This window comes from Fringilla coelebs, assembly GCF_963513975.1.
Source record: "Fringilla coelebs genome assembly, chromosome: 5".
Lineage (NCBI taxonomy): Eukaryota > Metazoa > Chordata > Aves > Passeriformes > Fringillidae > Fringilla > Fringilla coelebs.
Window position 1 is genome coordinate 55,173,590 of NC_140033.1, and position 26,000 is coordinate 55,199,589.

A 26,000-nucleotide genomic window follows, 5' to 3' on the forward strand; every position below is an offset into this window, starting at 1 on the left:
TCTGCCACTTCTCTACTTTCAAGCTTGCACAGTATTTCATCAGGTATTTCTCTGCCTGAAAGTGCCTCTCCTACTTGTCTGGATATTTTCCTGAAGGCACAAATGCAAAGGCAAAACTTTACATACCATTTGCACTCCTCATGCAACAAATCACACAAGCCTGAGAGCAAAGAGCGTTTTCTGAAAGATTGTAGCTCAAAACAATCTTCTGGACCATATAACACACATTCCTGTCTATTTAAAAAGGGGGGAGGGGGAGAAGTAACCCCCCTCACACACACACACACACACACACACACACATACACACACAGAGTCATCTCTAAATAACTGGTTTTGCAATATAGGAACCAGAGAATGTGCACATAGCAGCCCTATTCAATCCAAAATATCCATCTCTCCAGATACTGCATATTTATAGTTATAGCTTTTATATAGCTTTCCCGTTTATTTTAATGAAGGATTAAGAACTGATCAGAAAACTATCTAAACCATTCAAGGACTTTTTCCCCTCTTGGCTAAGAGCAGTTTGGTGTCTCCATAAGGACTTGCCAGTAACTGACGCTTTAAACTGCATTTCAGCTGTTTAGATGAGAAACAGCTTTCTATTTTGCTCTCTAGATGTCCATCTCTGTTGATTAGTTGTCTACTGCATTCCTAGAAGGTACTCACCAAACGCTGGGATCTGCAATGTAAGAATAGTTTCCCTGCCATTCCAGCACAGAGTGAGTGTATCTTTCTCACCTAGACACAGATGTGCAGGGAATCTTCATCTCCAGCCCTTCCCACAGAATTTTATGTTTGGGTTTGAGGAGAATGAGGATTAATTCATGAAGAGGGTGTCCAGTGTCTGGCATACACACAAAGTATGAAAGCTCCAGTGAAGCTGGTTACCTGTGGCAGGCGAGGTCTAGAAATTGGGAACTTTGGCTTTGCTTGTCACGGGCTCTAACTTTGCCGGAGGGCGAGCATGCTACGTGTGCTGAGGCTGGTTCTTGCAATCCACAGTCAAGATTTTCAACCCCTTTTGTTATATCTGAACTTGCTGGTTTCCCTCTTAAGACAAAACCAAAGTGTCCTTTGCTTTTGCCTCTTAAATCAGATTTCCTGTAGCACCTCGCATTTCTCCTCCACCACTTTCTTTCCAGGGACCCGAACAACAGCGTGAGGAGCGGGAGGAGAGGGGAACCTCAGGACTGAAGAAAACTATAGGGCAAGTAGGGGTGAGGGAAGGAGGAGGCACAATGGGAAAGGCAACATTCGGGACACATCTCCTGCTTACAAGACCCCCACCTCCTCCCCATTATACTCCTTTAAAGGACCCCTCTCCCCCCCTCCCCTCCCCGCCCTCTTAGGACCCTATTAGAAAACGTCAAATTTCCCTTACCGTGGTAGGAGTAACCATGGCATCCGTGTGAATGTTTCCAGAAAAGTCGACATGAAGAGAAAGGTGGATGTAAATATGTTCATTCAAAGTCCCAAAGTTGGTCTGCTTGGGTTGTGGAGAGTTGCTCTATGGGAGAGGAGCCTTAAACTCTGAGTCCTGTGAACATAATCTGCTCGATTATAACAAACCAGCTCAGCCAGATGGCTCTGTGCTTCGTGGATTAACCCCTTTATTGCCACACTCTGCTTTCCCTACCTACCATTTACAACAACCTTGCCTGGATGGGGAAATTGAGACAATGAGGCATTTTTTTGAAAATGGCAAAATTGTCGTAAAGGTCCTTTTCCCCCCATGTGCTCTAAAAAAAACATCCTGTGCCTATTTTTCTTTTTTTTTTTTTCCCTTAAATCCAATTGATAATTTTATTCCTCTTCCTGGCAAAACCACTTCATATTATTAAGAACAGTATTAGCACCAGGGAATATTTTAGATAATTCTTTTGTTAAATCACCACCATCCCTTCCAGACTGCGATTCTCAGCAGATGAGTATTTTATTGCAGGAATGTCTCTGTGTTTGCGCTTTAATGGTCCATACACTCCCCCCTTCCCACCCCTCTGTCCCCCACGCTGCCTCTGTCTCCCACATGCACACGCATGCACACACTTTGCTCACGCTGCCAGCATGTGCTGCTATTCCTACCCATGCTCACAAGTCACTGTAGGACATGTCAAGCAGGTGAAATAGAGACACAGAGCTACAGTGCCATAAGCCCCCTCTCCCCTGCTCTGAATTCTCTTTTAATTTTTTTTTCCAGTTATTTGCAAATCTTTGACAAATTTATTTCTTCAGTCAGTATTTCTGTCAAGGAAGTCACCTGCCATGACACAAAAATAAGTGCTGGGAGAAACACTCACTGTTAAGAACAGACCTTAGGATGGATTTGTGTACAGTTCCTCCTCTTTTGACTTGCAGATTCGTCCATTAAGGATGGCAAATGCCAAAAACATGGGAAGTTCATCAGCAACCAGCAGCGACTGGTTCCCAAACTTTTTATTTAGAGATTGCTCACAGAGATGGCTGATAAATTTAGCTGCATGCCTCTAAGTCTCCCTCTAAATTTACATGCTTAAGTCATCTTTCTTTTCTGTTTGATTTGAGCTTAATTGAGCAAGTCATAACCATTAGAACGTGGTCATATAAGATACGAGGTGACACTTTAAATCATGAGGGTCATCAGATTGTTTCCTTAAAGAATACTTTTGCTAGCTCAATAAGTTTTTTCTGTTCCTGTTTAACCATGAATTTTTTTCTTTCCCTTCCCTGTTTAAAGATAATTAGCCCTCTCCTACTGTCAAAGCTCTGTACCATCTCCTTCAAGACATTTTAATCTACCTGGAAAGTTGTCACAGTTTTATTGAAATATTTACCACCATAGATTGAAATACAGATAGTGTCGTTAGTTGCAATTGTCCTTTCTCTGGATTTTTTCAAGCATAAAATGATCCCATTTAGGGGATTCTGCAATTTAAATGGTCCTGTTGAGGGGATTCCACAATTTGTGTCTGTCTCAAAGTTCTGCCTTTCTTGCCCAGATGGAGAACAAAAGTCATCTTCCACCACCTCCTCCTAAGAAATATATACTAAAACTTTCTGCTCTGCCAATTTAAAAAAAACCCAACCAAAAAAAGAAAGAAAGAAAGAAACAAACAAACAAAAAAACCCCCCAAAAAATACAAATTAAAAAAAAACCACCAAATAAACCAACAAACAAAAAAACCAAACCTCCTCAAACTTGTATATCTCTAGTTCCAATGGTTTTTGTCTCACCCTGTTCCTGAATGCTGTTTCCATCTGATTTAGAGCTTTTTCAGCTAAGATGAGGGAACTCGAATTAAATCCTGTGCATAACCCACCCAGCCCAAGCACTGCCTTCACATCTGAGAAATGCCTAAAATGTGACTCAGCTTTTAATCTCCTAAAGTGGACAAACAGTGCTAGGAATAGAAAACTGTCCTGTGGCTGGTGAATGAACGTTCCTCTGAAGGTAGGCAAAGGGTTAAGCCTCTGAAAGCAGCCCTAGCCCGGGAACTTCACATTTGCAATAGGGAAAAAAAAAAAAAGAAAAAAAAGAGAAAAAAAAAAAAAGGCAGCAAAAGAAGAAGTCTAGAAGCAAATGACCTGGGCAGAAGGGCTGCTTACCTCTGATGGGAGGCAAACTTCCCAGAGCTTGCACAAGTGGAGGGGTTTTGCCCTGTGTCTGGGTCTGTGGGCAATCAGACGCCTTGTAATTTGAGATGTGACACCTTAATCTTGCCAAATATGTGTGCACTGCAAAAAGCATTGTAGACAGCCTGTTTTCACAGCCAGGGAAAATGGAGACGTGTTTGGTCCTTGCTGTTTTCCAACCTTTCCCCTACCGACGTTTCTGTTGTTCTGAAGCTGCTTCTTTCTAGGTATTTCTACTTCTTCAGCTGTTTTTCTGGGGGTGGGGTGGTTGTTTCCCTCATGCTAATCCTTAGCATAGATGGGTTTCTTTCACACTTGAAGCAGATTTCTGAATTCTTAATAAGAAGTAATGCAGCTCCCAAATGGTCACCTTCTTTGATCTGATGCCCTTGGATCTGAGGTTCTGACATGGAAATAAAAAAGTAAAATAAAAAAGAAAAAAAAAGTAAAAAAAAAAAGTAAAATATTACTTTGAACAAGTCCCTGTTCTGTCTTGAAGAATCTGAAACATTGCTCAAAGCATGGTGGAGAAAGTAATCTTTGAATTCTGGGGATTTTAATTGGAATAATTACAAGACATTGATCTGATTAATTAGGCACTTGACCAGACTTCAAAACATGTGATATTTTATATACTTTGAAGGCATGCATTTTTCTCTACATATTAGCAAATACCACTGTGATTACATTTGATGATAAAAATTGAATATTTATGGGGAAGACATGCGTGTGAGTATGCAAATGCATGAACATTTTATTGGGTTTAATGCATGCCTTGGGTTAGTCTAAAAGCAGGGAGCATGTTCTATAATGGTAGCTTTTGCAACAGCACCACTTCGTGGTTGAATTCCCAAACAGATCCAAAAAAGGGGCTGTAGGGACTGTAGGGACACCACATGTGCCTCAGCAAGTCTGAGCAGTTCCCATGGTGGTTGGTTTTAATATCCATTGACAAAAGCTCTTACCTGGGATAAAAATGTGTTCCGGCCATATGATCCTCTTTTTTTTTAAGAGGGTGGGTTTAAAGTAAAGGCAAGGAAGAAGAAGTGGGAGGAGAAGATTAGGTCTGAGCATTTTGACCAACTGATATCTTCAGTATAGGAGGCTGTTCACCTTTCAAATGCCAAAATCACTTTTTTTTCTAATTTTCAGAATTTTATAAAGGGCCTGACAACATCTCTAGAAATTCTTTTTTATACTTGAAATGTGCTGCAAATGTTTTGTTGGAAGTGAAAAGGAATCCAACTATCTTTTTATTTGGTGGAAATGGTGGTGGAAAGAATGGAAATGATTTATTTAAACATCATTTAAATATTGTTTGAAGAATACCAATGGTGCCATTTCAGAGCTGAAGAAATTTCTGAAACCTCGCTGGCATCCTCACTTGCACCCAGGCTAGGCAAACGAGAAGTATTAGAAAGAATTTCCAAGCATGGTTCACAAAGAACTTCAAGCTTACTTTTGTTACACATTTCTTGGAAAGTTTTCTTCTGCAGCTTTCCCTCTTTCTTAAAAATAGTTAGGACAACTCATAACAATTAACATAGTAGATCAAAGATGCCACAGTGTAAAATTTGTACCCAGAGCTGTAGGCATGCCAGGAGGGAGGATGGGAATGATGCGCGTAAAAAAGCAGAAATTCTGGGCACACCCTGAAAACCATTATTCTTCAGAGCTTTTTCTAAAAAAAGACATTTTACAGAGTCAGCTTTTATGCAGTTCACCTTCAAACCTCTTTCCTTGGCAGAGAATTAGCAAAGTGAGATTAAATGAGATTATAATAATAGTATTAATTAAAATAACATCCAGATGCACTAAAATGCACCTATAAGTACAACTACAATAACTTTCTTGCATGAAAGATTTTACACACATGCAGCATTGCAGTACTCATACCAAAATTTTAACTGTTTTACAAATATTTTTCATTTAAAAGGAAATTTATTGATCTGTACTCCTATATCAAAATAAAGCTATATATTAAGTGATATACAAAATGGGATTTACACTCTCCAATATGTAGCTGTGTTTTGGCAGTACAGTTATGGATGATTACAAATCTCTCCAATGTACTAATGTGTTACATCACTTATCGGCTTAGCTCATATTTTGGATTTACTTAACATTTGTCTTTTTCTGATGCTAGCCTTTTATTTTTCAGAGATGGTCTTTGTTGCAGGAATAATTCAGAAACAAGATTAGTTGATGATAGACAATTTTTTGGGAAAAAAATACATTCCTTGTAATTATAAGCATACTTTGAACCCCTACTCAGTTTTTATTATTCCAAGTTAGCAGAAGAGAACTTGCATGACTATCAGTAAGAAAAATGCAGAGGAAAAAAAATCAAATTAAAACCATATGAAGAGGTTTGGTTCCATTACTTATGCTAGGACTGGGAAAAGGTGCCTGCAGTTTTTAATGATGGAGGAAGAGGAGATTTGGAGTCACAGCACCATTCTTTGTGAATAAGATAAATTCCACGCTGGGACATAAAAGGAGATGCATAAAGTGCTTGGTAAGATGTCGGCTGGGACGCTGGGACTCAGTTCTGACCATGTTCAAGTCAGAGAAGACCTGGAAAATGACAGAAGAAATTATTAAATGTGTCATGTAGTTGAAAATATGGTGAAAAACCCGAACAGAGTAAAGAAATCAGTGAGGACTCTCAAGGCTGTGATAGACCCATAGACCCTTGCCAGGGCAAGGGGAGGTCTAGGTGTTTCCTCGCCCTCCATCTCTGCTGTGACTACATGACTTACACCATCACAGAAAGCAAATATGTTCAGGAACATCTTGTACTCAGGATGCTGGCATAGCTTTTGAAGAAAACTTCCCAGTGAAAGCCTTCAGGAAGTTTCCACTAGGTATTCATATGGCTTGGTTGGAGACACTTAATGTCTTCATCATGGGGAAATTTTCCCACAGGGAGGTCACCACCACAGTACTGGTTTTCCCTCCTGGACTGGTGCTTCTGCACCTTTCAGGTGCAGTGGACCTGTAATAGCTGGAGCAAGTTGAAAGAGGATGAAAGAAAGGACAACAAATTTATGTTTTTCAAAATAAAGATAAAAATGAAGACAAGTCAAGCACTTCCAAATGGAAGGGGCTTAGAGCACTGCTGGCCCGGCATCTGTTAGAGCCAAGCAGGCTGCCCATCACTGAAATGAAAAGCTCAGTTCCACACCACACATCCAGGAAATGTGTCCTGTCCCATGTGTTTATTCCTACTCTTAGTTTCAAATACAGGTGCTCTTCTCAATGGTCACTACCAGAAGAAATAGAAAATAGAGCAAAGCAAAGCAAAGAAAGGTTGAATAGTGAAAGAGTGTGAAAAGAGAAGCTCATTCATTTGCAAGAAGCTACAAAAGTTGGTGTAACAATGGGCAGTGATAATTTGCACAAACTAATCTAGTTAACATTCTTTTTGTCTGCTGGAATTGAAATGTTTTGGTTCAAAGTAGAGCTGACAAAGCGTATTTAACACCAGAAGTCAGCTTGTTGAAGCCAATGGGACATTTCTCAGTGCTTTTATTTAAACTTTTTATCTAATGGATGCTGATGCCCATTTCGCCGAGCTTCTACATTTTAATTCCCTAAAACCTTAGTGTGAAATCACATCAACTGGAGGAGGGGCAGGGCAGCCAAATGGATCAATTTTCAGGCAGCCAAAAACTGAAAGTCCCATTTGAGCCAATGCAGATGTACAGGCAGGGGGTTTGAAACAATTCCGGGCCAAAGTGTGCTCTCTGTCCATCCTAGACTACATTTTTAAATTTTTTTTGTGTGTTTTTTTCTCTTTTTTTCCTAAATAAGGCGTTTCCCAAGCTTAGTACACACATGTAACTCTTTGAGGGCCTATAGGTAAAACATTTTTCTATAGTATTAAGTTTAAGCATCTTTCTATAGTATTAAGTTTAAGCTCAGTGAGGTTGTCTGTGAGCTAATTAGGCAGTCCTTGGATTGAATTGGAACTCTTTCAAATGACAGTGTCCCCAGCACCTTCCAGGCAGGCCTGGCAGCTGGATCATTCCAGCCTCATTCCCCAGTGGGATGCTCCTTCCCTTCTATGGGCAAGGGATGTGCTGATGCTCTGCATCCGGCACAACACATGGATCAAGGGATCAAGGATGCACAACAGAGTCAAAACCACTCCTTAGGAGCTGTGTGAGCAGGCAATGGAGTCTTTTGCATGCTCAGAACCTTTTCTTAACATTGATTCAAAGAAAGAGATTATCTTTTTCTTTCATTGCAATGCATATCATTTTTTAAACCAAGTAAAGAGACAAATGTTCTTTCACCCACATTACATTCTTCCCCAGTTTTATTTGGAAAAACAAATTCATCCTGTTGGGAATCAAGTGGGATAAGGAAAAAAGCAAAGGCATGGAGGCCTTTTAAAATTAAAATTTCTTTTTAGTCCAAAGACTTTATGGCTTTTGACCCCATCTCTCATCATGGAAGTAGTCAGTAAAAAAAGAGGCTGGATGGAAAAATCCAGCATGTTCTTTTTATTGAATCGCACTACTGACACTTGGGGCTGGTTGTGCTTCAGGCTGTCCACGTCTGGAGCTAAGATTAGGCTAAGTTCTTAGTTTATAAGGAACTCTTTTCCCTTCTGAGGAGGCTCATGCCAAATTCTTTTCTGCTACATGCGTGTGGCAAATCTCTCTCTTCCAAAATCTCATCAACGTTTAACCCACGCCTGCGGTTGTGTAAAAGGTTCCTACTCACATGCTTTGCTGTCTGCCCTGTGTCTCATTCCAGTTCTGCAGCTGAGCCTTTCCTTTATCAAGGACCAGAATAGCAACTGAGGTTTCTGCCCTGCAAGGGAGGAGAATGAAGAAATCACGCGTTGAGCAGAGGACAGAGAGAGTGTTTATTGCAGGAAAATGGGGATGGTCACACAATCATCCCTGACTGACACAGCCTAATCCATGAGTCATACAAGCTTGGTCACACAAGCAACAATAGGAAAATTTATGGGGCTTTAGGACTGTTATGAAGTTATGGCATGTATGTTCTCTCCAGTGCACATGCTGGGTTCGATTTTTATCTTTCCTTTAGCGGTTAATTTGATGCCTTTTTCCCTGGCTGAATTGCCTCCTGCTGGAGGCAATTCCCCACTATAGCTTGTCTCAGCAGCCAGCAGTGTTTGTTAAACACAGCCTCTGTCCTTGAAAGCTCTGCCTTTGATATAAAGCAAGACATCATTATGCTGTAGAATTGCTTGAAATGTCTGTAAAGAGTTGAATCTAAAGGTATTATGGACTGTTTTTGTGGCACTGTTTATAGTCTAAGGAAGCATCTTGGCTTTCCCTTAATTATCATGGTCTCTGCTTAAACATTATGAAGTGAATGAGATGAAATTTTTATCCTGAGAGTGAATAAAACTCATTTGCACAGCTACATCTTCTGAAATTAGAAATTATTCCTGCATCAAGGCAGAGTCAGTGTTACAGTCAGACCTTAGCTGACAGAGACAGATATTTTGGCTGTCATCAACCCCAAATAAAGCAAAACTGCAGGAAACTCTGATTTCTTTATGGAAATATGATGATACTGAGCTAGGCCCAGAATGTTAAACAAATAATCACTCCTTTAAATCAGTCCGTACCAATCTCCACATCCTCAGGGATTAGTTCACTTTCTTCATTGCACCTTGATACCTCCCCTGTATCTTCCCTTAATTTTTGAAAATTTCCCTTTCTCTTATGTGTGACTTCTATTTTTTGAAATGCCTCAAAAAAGAATGGATGCTGCACTGTATCTAACCAGGTGACAGATCTGAGGGTCCTACTGAGCCAGCAAAGTGAGAAAATATCACAAAACCCTAAACATGCCCAGCTAGAATCTACAAATTTCCTAGCATGCAATGCAGTTTTAAGTCCTCCCCCCACACAGAGGCTTTTGTCCTGTGATGTGATACCTACAGCAAGTGGGAATTGTTTCACTTGGGAAAAACTGGCCAAGCAGCATGCCTTGCTTTGCACTGAGAGAAATGCCACATGTCAGTTCTGCTGCAGTCTCCAGCTCTTTAAGGCAAATTCCATGCTCCACCATGTTTTTTCCAGGGATGAGATCCTGAATCAGCTCAATAAAATGAAGAACATGCAAAATTGCTGCGTGATTATACTTGGGCTGCTGGTTAAATGCAGTAGATACACAAGACATTGCTGTGGAGCTTGGATAGCCATCGGTGCTTGGGTCAGTCTCATGGATGGCTGTGTGGGATGCACTGAAAGGGCTCCTAAAACAGTGGAATGGGCTTCCCAGGGATGGAGTTCCCATCCCTAGAGGTGTCCAAGAAAAACCCGGATGTGGCACTCAGTACTCTGGTTCAGTTGACATAGTGGGCTTTGGCCACAGGCTGGACTGGATGACCTTGGAGGTCTTTTCCAACCTCAGTGATTCTTTCTGTAGGCCTAATCTATTCTTTTAGCTGCTGTGCAGGCCACTATCACTGATCCCTTTTTCCAGAAAATTCCACCTCCCTGTGCTCTGCACTTGTGGCTTTGCATGTATAATACGAGGGCTGGGGTCCCAGCTAAAGGTTTACCACACCACCTACCCTTTTATAACAGCAGTTCTGGGGTTTGTGGGGGAAAAAAAGGGGAGTAGTGGCATATAGGAAGTGGGAGGCCGACAAGAAGACAAAGAAGGGATGGAAGAGCTGGTTGGAAAAGTAAGTAGGACTGAAAAGAACAAAAATAGCTGCAGTCAGAGGAATTTAGAGAAACAAAGATAACGCTTCTTGCAATCTGGGGCTATAAAATAATTTCAACATGCAGAGGAAGGTAATAAGGCATGGTTTTACCTCTTCTACAATGGCCTGAGGCATAATCACTTTTGCAATTATTTACCCTGCAGCCTACTCAGGCCAGTTGCTAAAAGCTATAATTCAAGAGTCATCCTCTCTACTCAAAAATGCACCGAGAGTCAGCTCTGACATGAAATCATAGTCTTTTACCAGTGCTTCCAGATTACCACGAACATTTGGTGCTGGTACTGGATGTTTCCAAATCTCAAGTGAGATGTTTGTTTTGCAACTGTATTTTAACAAAAAAATAAAAACCAAAACACCAACACACTGTCCCAAAAAACAACCAAAAAACCTCCAAACAAACAAACAAAAAACCACCAAAAAACCCTACAACAGTTTTGTTTCTGTGAAACAAAGAAGCAAACAAAAATATTTCAGTAACATTTTCCACAAGGAAAAGTTTCTAGTACTGAAATTTCTACTTAAAAGATTATTTTCTTTTTGCAGCTTTTGTATTCCAAAGAGTTCCATTTTTAAGGTCCACTTATAACCTCAAAAGTTATCAGTTAGATTAATCTGGATCAGATACTAAACCAGCGTTCAGTCACTATTTTAAGCTAAAAGTCCAGAAAACATTGCTAGTACAATACTTGCCTTATATTTATGTATTTATTGCAAAAATTTTTAATTAATAGATTTCTACCCAGTATGAAAATGTTAGCACCCTTTTCATGACTTTCTTCTGGCTTGGTGCAGTGGAAATGATGCAGGAAATCTGATTGTGAATATTTTGTAATAACTTCTCCTGAAGGAGAGCCACACCATTGGGCACTCCAAAAGATTCAAGCTAAAAGTCCACTTTGCAACTTTGCAAACATGGATTAAGCACTGGAGCTCCTTCATTCTGGATGGATATGACTGAGACAACACAAGCAGAAAACCTTGAGAGATCACATTTTAGCAACTGAAGGGATCTACAAATGGTCCTTTCTTGTTTTGCTGTGAAGAGCCAAAATAGTTGTTTTTTTTTTTTTGTTACTCTGCTGTGCCTGCCAATATCATATACAGGGTAGGCAAGACTAACATTTGGTATCAGAGGTTAACATAACAAGAGTGGAAAAGCATGCTTCGGCTCCCAGGGACGTGGATAAACACTGTTCCCTCACTGGTGACAGCCTGCACTGCTGGGAAATACCGTGCTTTTGCTCTGGGTTAGTGGAGGAAAGACACAGAGCAAAAAGGCCTTTTTCTTCCACTAGATGTTATTGTGAGAGTCTTCTGGCTTGGTGAGTATGAAGGAGGTTTTAGTGATCCTTTCACTGCTCTGTGAACAGCAGAGAGGTAAAATGATCGATCCCTTTGTCAAATTTTATGCAGTCCAGAAGCTCTCTTTGTGCTCTAAAGTTAAAACCCACTAAGAATAAAATTGCTTTACACCCAGCTGAAAAACAAATCAATTAAACTGATGAACCCAATGCAATTTCTTGCTCATATTTTACCTCCTCTTCATTAATAGAGTGATTCAGAAGAAACTGCAGCATAAATTGGATTCTTGCCTTGCAGTACTTGTCTGAATGTCAATGAAAACCACTACATTTTTTTTCAGGAAGGATAAAAAGAGTTTTCTCCAAGCTTTTTTGATTGTTCGCTGGAGGAAGGAAAAAATACATAAAATAAATTAAAATAAAAAAGCAAGATAAATAAAAATATATTCGTTATATTAAAACATTAAACATATTTTAAGCAGAATTGCTCTTCTGGGTTTGTTTCTCATTAATCAAGCTCTCTTTCTCCCTTTTAATCTACAGTATTCCTGGGAATTGTGGTTCAGGTTATTTCACAATACAAACTTCCTATGCAGGCCATACTGATCACATTGATCATATTTAACCCCGAGATCAGCAAAAATGACAGATATCAGAGGGGTAAACTGTACCTCCGTTCAGTTCTGAACAGTCTTAAAAGCATAACAAATGCTGATTTTCTGCCTCTAATTTCTCATTATATGAATGAGAAATGTTTTGTCTCTTTGAACAAATGTAAAGCAAATTTTACTAGTATCAACTTCATAAAGTCAAATACTCTATTAAAATGTTACAAATAGTACTTCTGATTAATTTCTCCATATAAATTTATTTGTATTCTATTTTAGCAGCAGTTCCAAAATTTTGGGAGTTTCACACTTAAAATGCTTTGCAATTTCTGAATAGTATTAATAACTTTACAGTTTGAATCTTACTATTTGCCTTTTTGTGTTTTCCTTTAAAATTGGATGATTTTTTTTTCCTTAGCCCACAGATCTTTGCATTCCATTCCTTGAAGCTTTTGCCTTTATCTTTCTAGAGGTTTTTCCCCCCTTCTAATTAAAATAAAATGACAAAACCTCAAGAGAGTGCTTGGAGGCATTAGAAGAAGTTTTAGAAAAGTGCTAAGCTGTGTTAGATCAACAGCAGCTGTTTCTTTTGCTTCAGTGTAGCTACAAGAATTTATAGCATTAAAATTTGCACCTTTTTGCTTGCGTTCCCTGAAAAAACAACTGGCTAAGCTTTTCCCCCCCTAAATGCAACATCAAAATTTTTACAAAGAAATTATTCCATTGTAAGAATTGAAGAAGCTGAGGATTCAATTTTAAGGGTATTGATTTATTACAGGTGAGGACCTTTGTTTTTCCAGCTGACCTCTGAACTCCTTTTCCTTGGTACTCCCATGATTTTTGTCTTCTTTTAGTGCTGAGCAGGTGAGCTTAAAAAAACTACTTGGCAACTTTCAAAGGTCTATTTCTATTTCTATTTCTATTTCTATTTCTATTTCTATTTCTATTTCTATTTCTATTTCTATTTCTATTTCTATTTCTATTATTTCTATTTCTATTTCTATTTCTATTTCTTTATCATGCCTTCCAGTGATGACAAACTAGCAGCTGTTTGGTCCTCAACAAGTATTTATATATTTTAAAACACTGATTTTTATAGAGAGTACTCATAGGCAGCTTATAAATGTATACATCTCACTTGAGATTACAACAAATATATATATTGAGGTATATAACATATATACAGGGTTATTAAAGGTAACTGTACTTCAATCTAACTATTTCTTCTGCCTATAATGTTTATACTCTTGACTCCTCCCTGCACATTACCTGTGCCTTAAATTCACTGATCAATGTGGGTGAGGAAATGCAAACATTCCAATTTTACAAGCAAAGACGCAGTTAAAAAATCTGCAGCACATTATTCCATGGGAAGGCTAAATTAGAAGCTGGAAAGTGTCATGGGATGGACAAAGGGAGGAGATAACACCAAGAGGTTGGTCTCTGCTGCTGTTGGGGCTGCTGCCAAAGCTCTAAAAACATTCCTGCAGCACCTCTGAATTTCACCCAGCATTGGAGATGAGTGTGGTCCAAGTGAATTAAAGAGGAACAAACCACCTCTGGCTAGCTGGGAGCTGGCAGGAGTCCCATCCATTGACTCAGCTGCCCTCTGAGCAGGTCTGACTCGGAGCGTTGCACTGCTGTTGCTGGCATAGGGATGGAGCAGGAGCCAGCGAGCACTCCATGTAATCACTGCTCCGGCCCCGGAGTGGTTTTCCATAAACAAACCACAGGCCCAGACCTCCATGGGGGTCACTTCAGTCCTCTGTGGGGGTCACTTCACTCAGCTGCTGCTCTGGCTGTGGGAAGGTCCCTCGTCCTATTGAACCACGGGTTTGCAGTAGTGAAATCACAACCAAACACTTCAGATTTAACAGAAGGACTCAGCATCCTGCAGGATCACCTCCTGCAGTAGTCAAAGCCAATAAAAGATCAAAACCCAGGTTACTTCCAAAGGAGTGTCTGTATTTTCACCAGCACAGCCAAGAGGGGAGCTCAACTCTCTTTGGAGGGACTCTTCAAGATATCTACAAGTGTCTAAGGTTAAAGACAGCGTAGGAAAAAACAAACTGTGGGAAATGGGCTCAGAGGTTCTCTGTGGAAGCTCCAAGCAACTTGGTCCCCTCACTTGCCAAAAGAGAGGTCAAGACTGTCCCAGCCCCTTGTCTATGTGGCCATAATCCTGAGACTGTGACATTCTGACATGACAAGAAGAAATGGCCTTAAGCTGCACTGGACGAGGTCCAGGTTGGACACAGAGGAGAATTTCTTCCTAGGAAGGGTTGATAAACATTGGAAGGAAGGTGGTAGAGCCCCCATCCCTGGAGGTGTCCAAGGAACGCCTGGATGTGGCAACTCAGTGTCATGGTCTGGTTGATACAGTGGGGATCAGTCACAGGTTGGGCTCAATGACCTTGGAATTCTTTCCCAACCTCACTGATCCAGTAATTCTATGTTTGAGGGTGAGTCCCCAGCAGTTTTTTCTCTTAGGAAAAAGGAGAAGCCAAGTCATCCTTTAGGGAAGCCATTTTCTCTGTAAGAAAAGACAGCACAGGCTTCTTCAGGTTTGATTCCTTTATCACAAATTATGCCCAAGGAAAATTTAACAAAAGGAACTGCAAGGTCATTCATGGTCAACCTGACGTGCAGAAGTGGATTTCCAAATTTTGATCTGTGTTATTCTGCCTACCTTCTCCCAGCTATAAAGTCAATCCTTAAAGCCTTCTTTTTCCTAAAAAACAGCAAATAAGGAACATTTTTGCTGTAAATGCATTAACTATGAATATTAATAAATGTAAATATTAATTACCTCTAAATCCACATATTTGTAAATGCAAAGGGATTAATAGTGCTTTGATTTATTAGATTTATTTTTTAAAAACCACATTTATAACATAAAAAATACATTTAAATAGTATTTATGCATTTATGCATTCTTTCTTTTTTATATATATATATATTCCTTCTCTGATTACTCTCTTATCTGTGTGGTTAACAAGTGCAGAAACCTATTTGTGCTAATTTACTCTACATTCACAGTCCCTAAAGTCTAGATCCTAACTCTGTTTAAATTCCTAACACTATCTTGATTTACAGCAGCTTAACAGAGGATCTCCCTTACTGTATACCTTAATTAAAACCAAAAACCTAAAAAAGAGAATAAAATCAAACAAACCAAAACAAGAAAAATCCAATCCCTCTCCCCCCAAAAAAATCTCACAATAAAATTCCCAAACTAAATCAAAATAAAAAACATGGAGAAAAGCTGATATTTCCATGTTAATTGTAAAGAAAAAGTTATGGACTCAATAATATGAGAAAAATGGAAAAATTCAAAGCAAGTTGTCTGGATTTCACATGTCCAGGGGAGCTGAAGGATATTTAATCCTTTATTTCTGCAAATGTTTCTAAAACAAAAGCAAAAAGTCCAAACCAGCAAAGAGTGAGACATATCAAATGTGATTTGGAATGATGCTAAAATGATGACCAAGAATGGGGTAAAATATCACAATGTTACCATGGTGCATCTCATCTTTCAGACCTCAGAACATGGGAAAATGGGTTACTAAACTTTTTTTTTCCAAACTGGGAGTCTTAGTCTTGTTTTTGTAGAAGACTTCAACTTGTTCTGATACTTGCACACCAGTGTGAGGTTCCTGTGTATTGCTACTAAGTTGTGATATCCTGTATATTTTTTTGTCCAAATCTGTGATATCCTCACGCAGTCTATCTCAAAAAGAAAAATTTAGATAAATAAAAAGTTATTAAGATTTTCTTCTCTTCTGTAATTACTGACCTTGTAAAAGAAAAATTAAATATTAAAAATCCTTCTCCTTAAATTGCAAACTGAGTTAAAATGCCTGTTTTTTACATGTCTATTGTTTTTAGCAATTTTCTTTTAATTCTTTAAACTGGTTTGATTTTTTTTCCCACTCCTGTACTTTAGAAAGTCACATAGATTAATTGTGAATTAAGACATTCTTAAATTCATCTTCCTGCTATAACAGATACCCAGCTTGCCAAGGAAACTGAAACCAGGCAAATCAGCAGAGCCAGTAATGACAATGGAAGGGCAATTCCCATTCCCCTTTTTACAGAAAGAGTGTCAAATGTTTTTTTCTGTGCCTGCAGTGAGGTTTATTTTGTGTCTTCCTTCATTTTATACTCAAACACAAACAAATCCTTGGCTCCAACATTTTGAGAAAAAATGGAGACTATTTGAGGCCCAAATAAGTCAAGATGGAGATTAATATCTTAGTGTTTTTAAAAACCCATACAAAGCAGATTAAATTTCTTACTGTCCTACTCAGAAATCATCAATATTTGTGAGCTTGGCCTCACAAAAATTTAGGCTTAATTTTAAAACATATCTGATTATATTCTTCTAAGGGTTTCAGTTTTCATCAGTCTTAAAATGGACTGTACTTTTTATTTCCATTAAACTGCAAGGGCATGGTGGTTAACTGGATTTCTAAATATGTTACTGAACAAGTCTGGGGATGCTCTTGAGGACAGACATATCCTGTCAGAAAGCCTTTCTGAAATATGTTTTACCCAGACAAAACTTCTGTTTTCCATCATTTGGGTTCAAATTTGGATGGTTTTGAATTTTTGATCACCTCTGCAGGGCTGGGTCCTTAGACACGCACAAATTCTAAGCTGCAGCGACAAGCACATTGAGCAGCATCCAGGTTAGGAAAGAAATGTGACATTAAAATTCCCCACACAGGAATTGCTGTCTGTTGTTCAACAGCCAGCCATGAGAACATTTCATTTCACATTAATGTGTAAAGGGATGATGGGAGTGAGGGGAGAGTCCTCCACGGCATTCTTTTCCACGGGGCTGGGAAATGGGATACAGGAATGAAGGTTAAAGCTGAGACTCCTGAGCTGGGGAAGGAGCTGAGGGCCAGCCCAGGGATGACACGCTTAATGTGAGGCATTCTTCTCAGTGGGAAGACTTTGGCACACATTCCAGAGAGGCTCGAGCTGACATTGGGACTTGAAAATATCACAGCCCCTAGCACTTTGAGAGGGTACTTAAATTGACACATTGGCTCCCTTCCAGGAATATTACAGCATATTAGTAGAAAGGCAAGGATTTCCTTTCTAAGAAGTCATTGTAATTTTTTGTAATTCAAGACGTAGCCAAAAATGGGCACAAAGTTGCAGTGTATAGCTGCAGCCCTTTATGACTCAGTTTTTCATGCTATATCCAAACAGAGGGACAGGCTGCTGTCAGAACACGCTGGACTTTTTATCCAAGTCTCCCTATTTCTCTTGTCATAACATCCTGGACTCAAGGAGATGTTTGAAAGCCATTGCCAGCTGAGTTTCTCCTGTTGCTGGCGTGGCATCCCTGTTTCCCTCCACCCAGGTGTCAGGGAAAGCCTGCAGGTATCCACCTTCTTCCCTGACATCTTCACAACTGCTAACATCAACTCCCACCACTGATTTCTGCCTACATGGGAGGTGAGCTCAGGCAGCCCATAAATTTATGCTTCAGTGATTTCCTCTGCTTTATAATTAGACTCCCATTCATTAAATAAATCAAATGCACATGCTGTCTGCTGGCTCAGGAGTGGCAAAGCAGGTACATGGAGAGCTTGCAGCACTCTCTCCCCTGCTTCCACAGCTGGGCTGTGGGGTCCTAGCAAACGGGAGGCATCCAGGGATTTGCTCTGAGGGGAGCTGCTCCAACAATTCAGCACAAGATACCAAACCTGCTGACACATTACTGGTGTGATGCTTTCACCCCTCCATGGACTGCTGGTGGTTTAGGCAGTTGTGGTGCAAAAGATAGTCATCACCATCTAGCTGCAGGAATTACCTCTTCAAATGGGAGTTAACAGAAGGGACAGTATTTACCCCCTGGCACAAAGCCCATTTGATGAAGAAATGCCAGGATACCAGAGCAAGAAAGGAGCAGAGCATTCTTGTACACACACTGCCCTCTAAATGCATATTTACAGAAAGGTTTAAACAGTGGCAGGAATATTATCAATAATTGCTATTTCCAACCACATCTGTGGGAAGCTGACACTTTACATAGATTCCGCACATATTTGAATAACATCCCTAGTCACTTGAACAGTGTCCAATAATTTCTTGGGTCAAGAAGCAGTTCAGTCACTCTTAACTGAAAAATGTAACAGCACCATTTTCATGGGACCCCACAGACCCTGATACAAACTGTGCATTCTGAATTTTCACAGCTGCCAGAGGGATGGGATTTTGAATATTCTTGGTTTAGTAATGTGGTGACACCACGACAGTGCTGTTTCTAAATACTTCCAAGTCATCCCTGATAGAGGAATGGCTCACAGGATTAAGAATAATCAGAGAATTATGACAACAGAAAGCCCCTGCCAAACCCCTTGAGGCACTGTACAGTCTAGTTAGAAACAAACTAAAAGACAGTTAAAACCACTTCATAACAAGCTCTTAAATCAAGCTGATAAAAGCAATTAAGTAAACAGCAGGAAGGGAGAAGAGTAATTAAACTGAAAGAAATAATTGGCACAAGAACACATGGGTATAACCTAGAAGGAATATATCTAGGCTGGAAATTTGTTAAGCATTCTGAAGTCCTCAAGGACAGAGATTCTTGCAACAGCTGTTCAGTCAGAGTAAAGGGGAAGTGAGACAATAATCTGAGCAGATTTTAAGGTAGAGTTCCATGGATTTTTTTACTGGGATTGTACGACGTTTCCTGAGACTGCAGTAGTTAGAGCTTGGTGACCCTGTGAAATCCTGTTCTCTCTCCCATGATTCTAAAGAAAGGGAAAAAAAAAAAGGAAAAAAGGCAGGTGAAAAACTGTTCCAGGAGACAGGACTGAGAGTATGAGTGTGTATAAATATCCAAATGAAAGGCTCTGAGCAGGGCCCAGGCTCTGTTCTGTGGGGCCCAGCAATGGCACCAGAGGAACGGGCAGGGACTGAGCCCAGGAGGTTCCACCTGGGCAGGAGGCAGAACTTCTGTCCTGTGTGGTGACCAAGCCCTGAACAGATTGTCCAGAGAGGGTGTGGAGTCTCCTCACTGGGGATATTCCAGACCCCTCTGGACACAATCCTGTGCCCTGTGCCCTGGAATGGCCCTGCTGGAGCAGGGAGGTGGGATCAGCTGATCCAACCTCACCCATTCCATGATTCCTGTAGGATGGGGCAGTTTTTCCAGCCAGGCATAAATGTTCCTGGAAGAACTGCTTGGAAAAGTGACCCACATTGCTCTGAACCCACTGTTACCACTGTGTTGCAGCTTGTTGGAAACTCTTCATCTCCCTGAAGGTTAAGCCCTCCTGAATTCCATTCTTGGGAAGCTCAGAGGGGCCACCCTGCCTGTCAAGCATTACCTTCCTTTTTACTCAGCTCTTATGCTGCAGATCCACCTATTTTGATTTAATGGCTGCTCTGTGCATCTCATTTCCCGCCCACATCACTCTGCAGAGCTCTTCTCCTCAGCTCCTTTATGTGAGTCATTTTCTCTCTCTTGAAGGTCTCCTAAAACAGACTCATTTATTGATATTGCTTAGTCTGCTAATTGCCCAGCAGGATCATCCATCTTCTCCTGGTGGGATGTTCAATTAGCCTGAATCTTAAGATTACATTTTTCCCCACATTCCCCCATCCTCCTTTTTCCTTCTGTGCCCTCCTCTTCTCCCCTCTGCCCTGTGTCATCTTTCAGGAAGCAATATATTGTGCCCTCCATTTTCATTTCTGGATTCAGGCCCCTTTGGAAACTGAAATCCCCTTTAGAAACAGAGACACAAATGATTAAACAAACCTTAAAACCGGACCAGGGTGTAGGAAAGTAATTTAATACTCCATGAACGTTGTAAAGCTCTAATGAAACTGCCATCTCATTGAGTTAGTGGCTCATGGAAGATGCTGCCCAGGGAAGAGTTCAATCCTGGCATTCAGCCACGGGCAGGAATTCCTGCTGGCTTGTTTGTCTGAAGATGGAGGAACTCTCCAGCCAGTGTCACTGTGGGCACGTGTGGTATGGAAGCAAGGCGTCCCCGACGAAGGGGAGAGAGAGTGACACATCTGACTCCATCATCTGAAGGCTAATGAATTAATTATAATACTATACTATGTACATTTCATCTAAACTGAATCTGCCATGCCCTCACTCTTGCTCACAACTGCACAGAGCTGCACTCATCTCTGATTCTCTCGTGACTGTCCCGTGGCAGTCCCACACACACACAGTCATTGGCCCTGGTAGGCCAAGGGAACAAAACATCCTCACTGTGGGTAAACAATCTCCATATTGCATTCTACTTTAGCACAACACAGGCACAGCAAGCGAGATAAGAATTGTGTTTTCCTTCTTCTCTGCTTGTCTCACAGCTTCTCTCTGTTCAGTGGGCATGTGAATACCACAGTGTGGGGCTCAAATCTCTTCATTAACCTGGTTTCCTGCCACAAAACAGCCAAAGTTCTTCTGGAGCTGTAAAGATTCACTTCTCCATGGGAGGGCTGTTGAGGGGGAAGCTACATTGTGTTGCTCTATACAACTTGCCTTTTAAAGAAGAGGCTTTTCATGCCTCAAAACAATAAAAACTGCTTGACATTCTAAGCAAATGGAAGACATCTCAATAAAATATTCTAGAAATTTAGGCCTAATTTGCCTTTTCTGCTTTTGATTTTGTGGAGCATGTTTTTGTCTGAGTTATTGGACCCCATCTTGGACCGCATACTTTTCAGGGATGGAGTGATTTAAAAAATATTGAACAGTTAATTGATCTTAAGACATGACATAACATAACCTCAGAACAGCATCAAATCATGGTTTGCTCTGGCAGTTTTAACCCTTTTCTTATCGCAGCTGATGGAGACCAGGGACCAGGTTATGACTGAAAACCCCAAACCTGCTATCAGCCTCCTCCAGTAGCACCAGAATTATGCAACTCTGACTGCATCAGGGCAAAATTTGAATCTGCAAAAACTGAAAAGAGAAAAATTCATTGAAATCAGATGTTTTATACTAAAAGGAGGACAAAATTGGGTTGCTATACAATTTCTTATACAATGTACTTATACAATATACTTATTTTTCTTCCTAATATTACATGCTTAAATTAACACTTTTACTAATTTCTATTTAAACCAGAGTAAAAACTGCTTGACTTTCCTGTTCCTTTTAGTCTTTTTTGTCTCCCCAGATGAAAATCTTTGAGGAAGAGTGAAAAAAGGAAAATGAGAGGAAAAATGTAAAACAGACAGAGAAAAAGAGAAAAGTATCAGAAACTCAGTTATTGAAGCCCTTTTTTCAATAGTCACAAAGAAAATAAGAGGATTGACTTCCCAATTAAATGATATTTCATTGGAAGTTTGTTTGTAAGGAAATCACACCAATAACTGGGAAACAAGTATTTATCCAAGGTGTATCTCTGGAAGACCTTGGACATCTCTGGATAGCACAGCCAAAATATCCTTATGTGAGTAAAGATAAATCACTGCCTAAGTGCCTGCAAGGATTTGCATCTTTGCAAGTGTGAAATGAACACGTGAAGTCAGTGAGGTTTGACATGTTATGTTTTAAGGTGTTTTTCATGAACTAATGGAGGTGACATTCTCTGAATAGCTAACAGAGCCTGGGAAAGTTTCTAACACTAATTATAGTCAATCAATTAAAAAAAAAATTCATTTTTCCTTTCATCTATTGCTTCTTGTTGTATTTTTAATTTCTTGTGTTTCCAATTGCTTTTCAAGGACCTTTAAAAGGGGCTCTGTTTGGTTCAAAATGGATTTTTTTTTAATTTAAGTCTCTTCTGTTCCTTATTTCGTATTCCTAATTCATTTGGCCAGCACTAGCTCACCCTGACTTCAGAGGTCATCTGGGGAATGGCTGCCAAGCCACGTCACATCACCTAGAATGTGACATGCAACCAAATTCTTCCCATGCCTGTCCTCTCCCACAAACATCTTTTTCTTTCCAGAATAGCTGAAAGATGCTGCTTTTATGCCAGCAGAGATTCCCTGTGCTAAAATGGAGTTTGTTCAAAATGATTTTTACAGTGCCAGCAGCATCAAACAGCCTGAGCCATTCCCAACATCTTTCTTTAGTTTATTTGTTTTGATTTTTAAAGTCTTAATTTTCCTCCCAGTTTTGCACATGGATTTTGTGTCTGCAGCCGTTTAGAACAGTATTTTTTCAGCCACAAAATGAACCTGCTGATCCTTAGATCCCACTTTTGTCAGTAGACTGAGTTCTATTTATATAAACCCCTGTTATTTTTTGTCCCCAAAAGATTTCTTACTTTTAATTTCGTACAATGACACTAAAAATACCAGATTCCTTACTTTTACACCTATCTTGGGTCTTTTATAATAAATTGATGCTGAACATGAGGCACATCCCCTATCAAAAAGTGTTTGGATGGTTTGGCATAGCAATGAATTTCATTTGCTACCTGTCTGAAATACAGCCCATAAAATGGTGTACTGAATTTCTGATGTATCACTGTTAATAGTAACTTTATCTACTGAGGAAACAATTTCCTGAATCACAGCTTTATCTTGCAATAAAAATTTATCAGTGCTCCTTCTATTGCAGGATGATTTAACCTGCTCTAATTATCCTCTGATGACAGATACATAATCAGACAAGAGAATTTTACCTGATAAGATATTTTTATAGAGTTTTTTATGTTGGTTTTAAATTAAATCTGTAAAAGGATAGCGGTTATTCCTGAATAAATAAAACAGACTCTTTCTAAAACTAGGTAATCAGTCTTCAAGCATCAGTTAAGCCTAGAAGTTGCATCTTGGTTAACAGACATTAGATGATTCATATTAATGAAACTAATTAATGATATGATAGGGGAGACCAAAGATCTGTCTGGCTCAGTATACAGGGAGAGAATTAAGAATGTGAATGTGTATAGTAATCTGTATTCTGAGTTATTTAATGATCATACACAAAACCTTCCACATCTGGAGTTTGTACCTGCTGGATGGTGTTTAATATCTGCCTGGTGTCCAGAAATTTCTCTTGCAGTATTTTAAGTGTGTTTATATATTTAGTGTATGTTATCTTCTGGAATAAAGAAATGAAAAAGAATTTCCTATTTTTCATTTGAATGCTGCCTCTGGTATTCCTGAGTTCATGTTCTGCAAGAAATAATGAATGATCATTCTTCAGCCACTCCATTCAAATAATTCGCTACTTTACAGCTTTACCTCCATCATAGCTGTCTTCAGTTATCCAAGCTGATGAGTTGGAGCGTGTTCAGTCTTACCACACGTGGAAGACTTTTTCTGACCATCCTTGTCAGATTTTTCCAAACCTGTCCTGGTCCTTGTGGAGCTCCTCCTCAGAAGTCTATCAGATACATCCACAGTGGCATAAATAAAGGTTTCTCTCTCCTTCCTTCCTTCCTTCCTTCCTTCCTTCCTTCCTTCCTTCCTTCCTTCCTTCCTTCCTTCCTTCCTTCCTTCCTTCCTTCCTTCCTTCCTTCCTTCCTTCCTTCCTTCCTTCCTTCCTTCCTTCCTTCCTTCCTTCCTTCCTTCCTTCCTTCCTTCCTTCCTTCCTTCCTTCCTTCCTTCCTTCCTTCCTTCCTTCCTTCCTTCCTTCCTTCCTTCCTTCCTTCCTTCCTTCCTTCCTTCCTTCCTTCCTTCCTTCCTTCCTTCCTTCCTTCCTTCCTTCCTTCCTTCCTTCCTTCCTTCCTTCCTTCCTTCCTTCCTTCCTTCCTTCCTTCCTTCCTTCCTTCCTGCCTTCCTTCCTTCCTGCCTTCCTTCCTTCCTTCCTTCCTTCCTTCCTTCCTTCCTTCCTTCCTTCCTTCCTTCTCAGTGCTCTCTGATATTGTCAAAACTCAGTGCCACCCAGGAATCTCACCTGGAGTGGGGAACACCAGTGACACCAGACACCTCATGAAGTTCACCAAGACTAAGCTGGTGCTGCACTTCGGTAGGGGAGAGTCCAGAAGAGGGCATGAAGTTGGTAAGTGCTGACAAAGTTGGTGCTGCCTGCCCATTCTTCATGAGCATGAAATGGTTATTTTTACCCATGTGGAATTAAGAGCAAAAAAGAAAAAAAAAATGAATGATGAAATGAAATGAATAATCAATGTATCAGAGATTTATATCTCCTTTCCTGGTATTTGGTGGCATGGCAGAAAGACAAGTAAAAGAAAATGGCAGAGGCCTGACATTTGCTTGAACTGGTCCTGCCACGTGGCTCTTGCACACTGAGAGACTTTGTGTGGAGGAACAACATGTTCCAAGTTTCCAGAAGGGCTAAGAAATAAGCACCGAAAACCAGTGTAATTTTCACTCACAGAATTATTGCCTTTGTGCAGTTCAGGAGGTTGCATGGAGTAAAAGGATGGTTTCTTGTTTCGCTCTTTTGCCTGTGGCAAAACATTCCTCTCTTAATTCATGGCTGTTTAAAAAGTGGTTTGACTTCCTTGGATGAAAGGCATGACATAAGTGCTTAATATTAGCTGATTATTATTTATTTTTATTCCTTTCAGGCCAAGGACCTATTACAGGCCTCATAAAGTTTAGCACTTCAGCTTTTCTACTTTGAATTAAAAAAAAAAAAAAAAAAAGAAAAGGCAGCTCAATCTCTGTAAGATTACAGAACTGTCTACTATGTATTCCTCAGATAGTTTATATTTAAAGGAAAAAATGAAATCATAACCCAAATTGATCTCTCAATGGGGAAAAAATTGAATATTTTTTAAGAAAGAGGTCACTACTTGTCATATTTTTCACTGCTCTAACTTGATGCAATCTCAATGATTTTGTTTGGTTAGTCTATGGTTAACATTTTCACATTCAAACTCTAAGTTAATAAAACTTTCCATGGTACTCCAAATAAACCTTTATTTGGGGGCTTGAAGGCTATTGTGTATTTAACACAGACAGGCACTCAGAACCCGGTGATGTGCAGGAATAAAGTTATGAGAACACATTTTAAAAGTCCAGGCCAGCATCTTGGTTCTTGTAAATAATCTTGGCTGTTTGGAAGTCAGTGAGGTTATGCTGACTTAGGTCAAGTGAGTTTGTAAAGCTGTCAATGTTAGAAACAATGTATTCACCAAATTAATACAAAAACGAAAAAATAAAGAACCAGAGAAGTGATTAAAAGATATCATGGCTTCAGTTTTCATGTACATCATTATCATCTTCAACTAGGAAAATTGTTGTCATCCAATTCCCCTTTTTTAGCTGATGAAATAAATTTTTCCCTGTCAGAGATGCTCCAGACCCTAAACCATCTCTGCTGGCCCCCTGGAATACATTCATTTTGTTGCTGACTGGAATTTTTTGCATCCAACTAGAGAAACTCATTTTCTCTTCAGGCAGAAAGTGCTTTGATTTTTGGACATCAGTGGAATTTTTGTTCCTTTGGCTTCTTAATCAAAATCCAACCTCTGAACTTTGCAGAAGAGTCATTCTTATAAGACACACGATGCAGCAACACAGCACTTTAATCCTATTTGTTTGGCAATGCCTAAACTTATTTTACATCCTGCAGGAAAAACTGCAGTCAGCCTTGTCCAAGGAATCTGCAAGGGAATGGTAATCTTAGAAACCTTTTTTCCTAGGCAAGCTTTCTAGGTAAAGTGGGCAACTCTTGTGAATTTCCAAAGCCAAGTACAGGGCAAACTGGGCCCACAAAAAAACCAGCTTTGGCTGCACTCATACCCTGCTTTTGGGGTTTTGGTGGGGTTTTTTTGTTTTTTTTTAATCCAGCCAAAGAAAAATAACATTTACTCCAAACTTTTAAAAAGCAACG

At 39.8% G+C, this 26,000-nt stretch overlaps 1 protein-coding gene across 1 annotated transcript in view; it reads right to left on the minus strand.

The window, feature by feature from the left end:
• Positions 1-1,521, minus strand: part of NTF3 (neurotrophin 3) — a 47,854-nt gene extending 46,333 nt beyond the window's left edge. Inside the window, exon 1 of the mRNA XM_084205519.1 lies at positions 1,387-1,521. Within this exon, the coding sequence (XP_084061645.1) occupies positions 1,387-1,404 (18 nt within the window). The 5' untranslated portion in view covers positions 1,405-1,521. The remainder of the gene's footprint in view (positions 1-1,386) is intronic.
• Between the last annotated feature and the right edge of the window lie 24,479 nt (positions 1,522-26,000).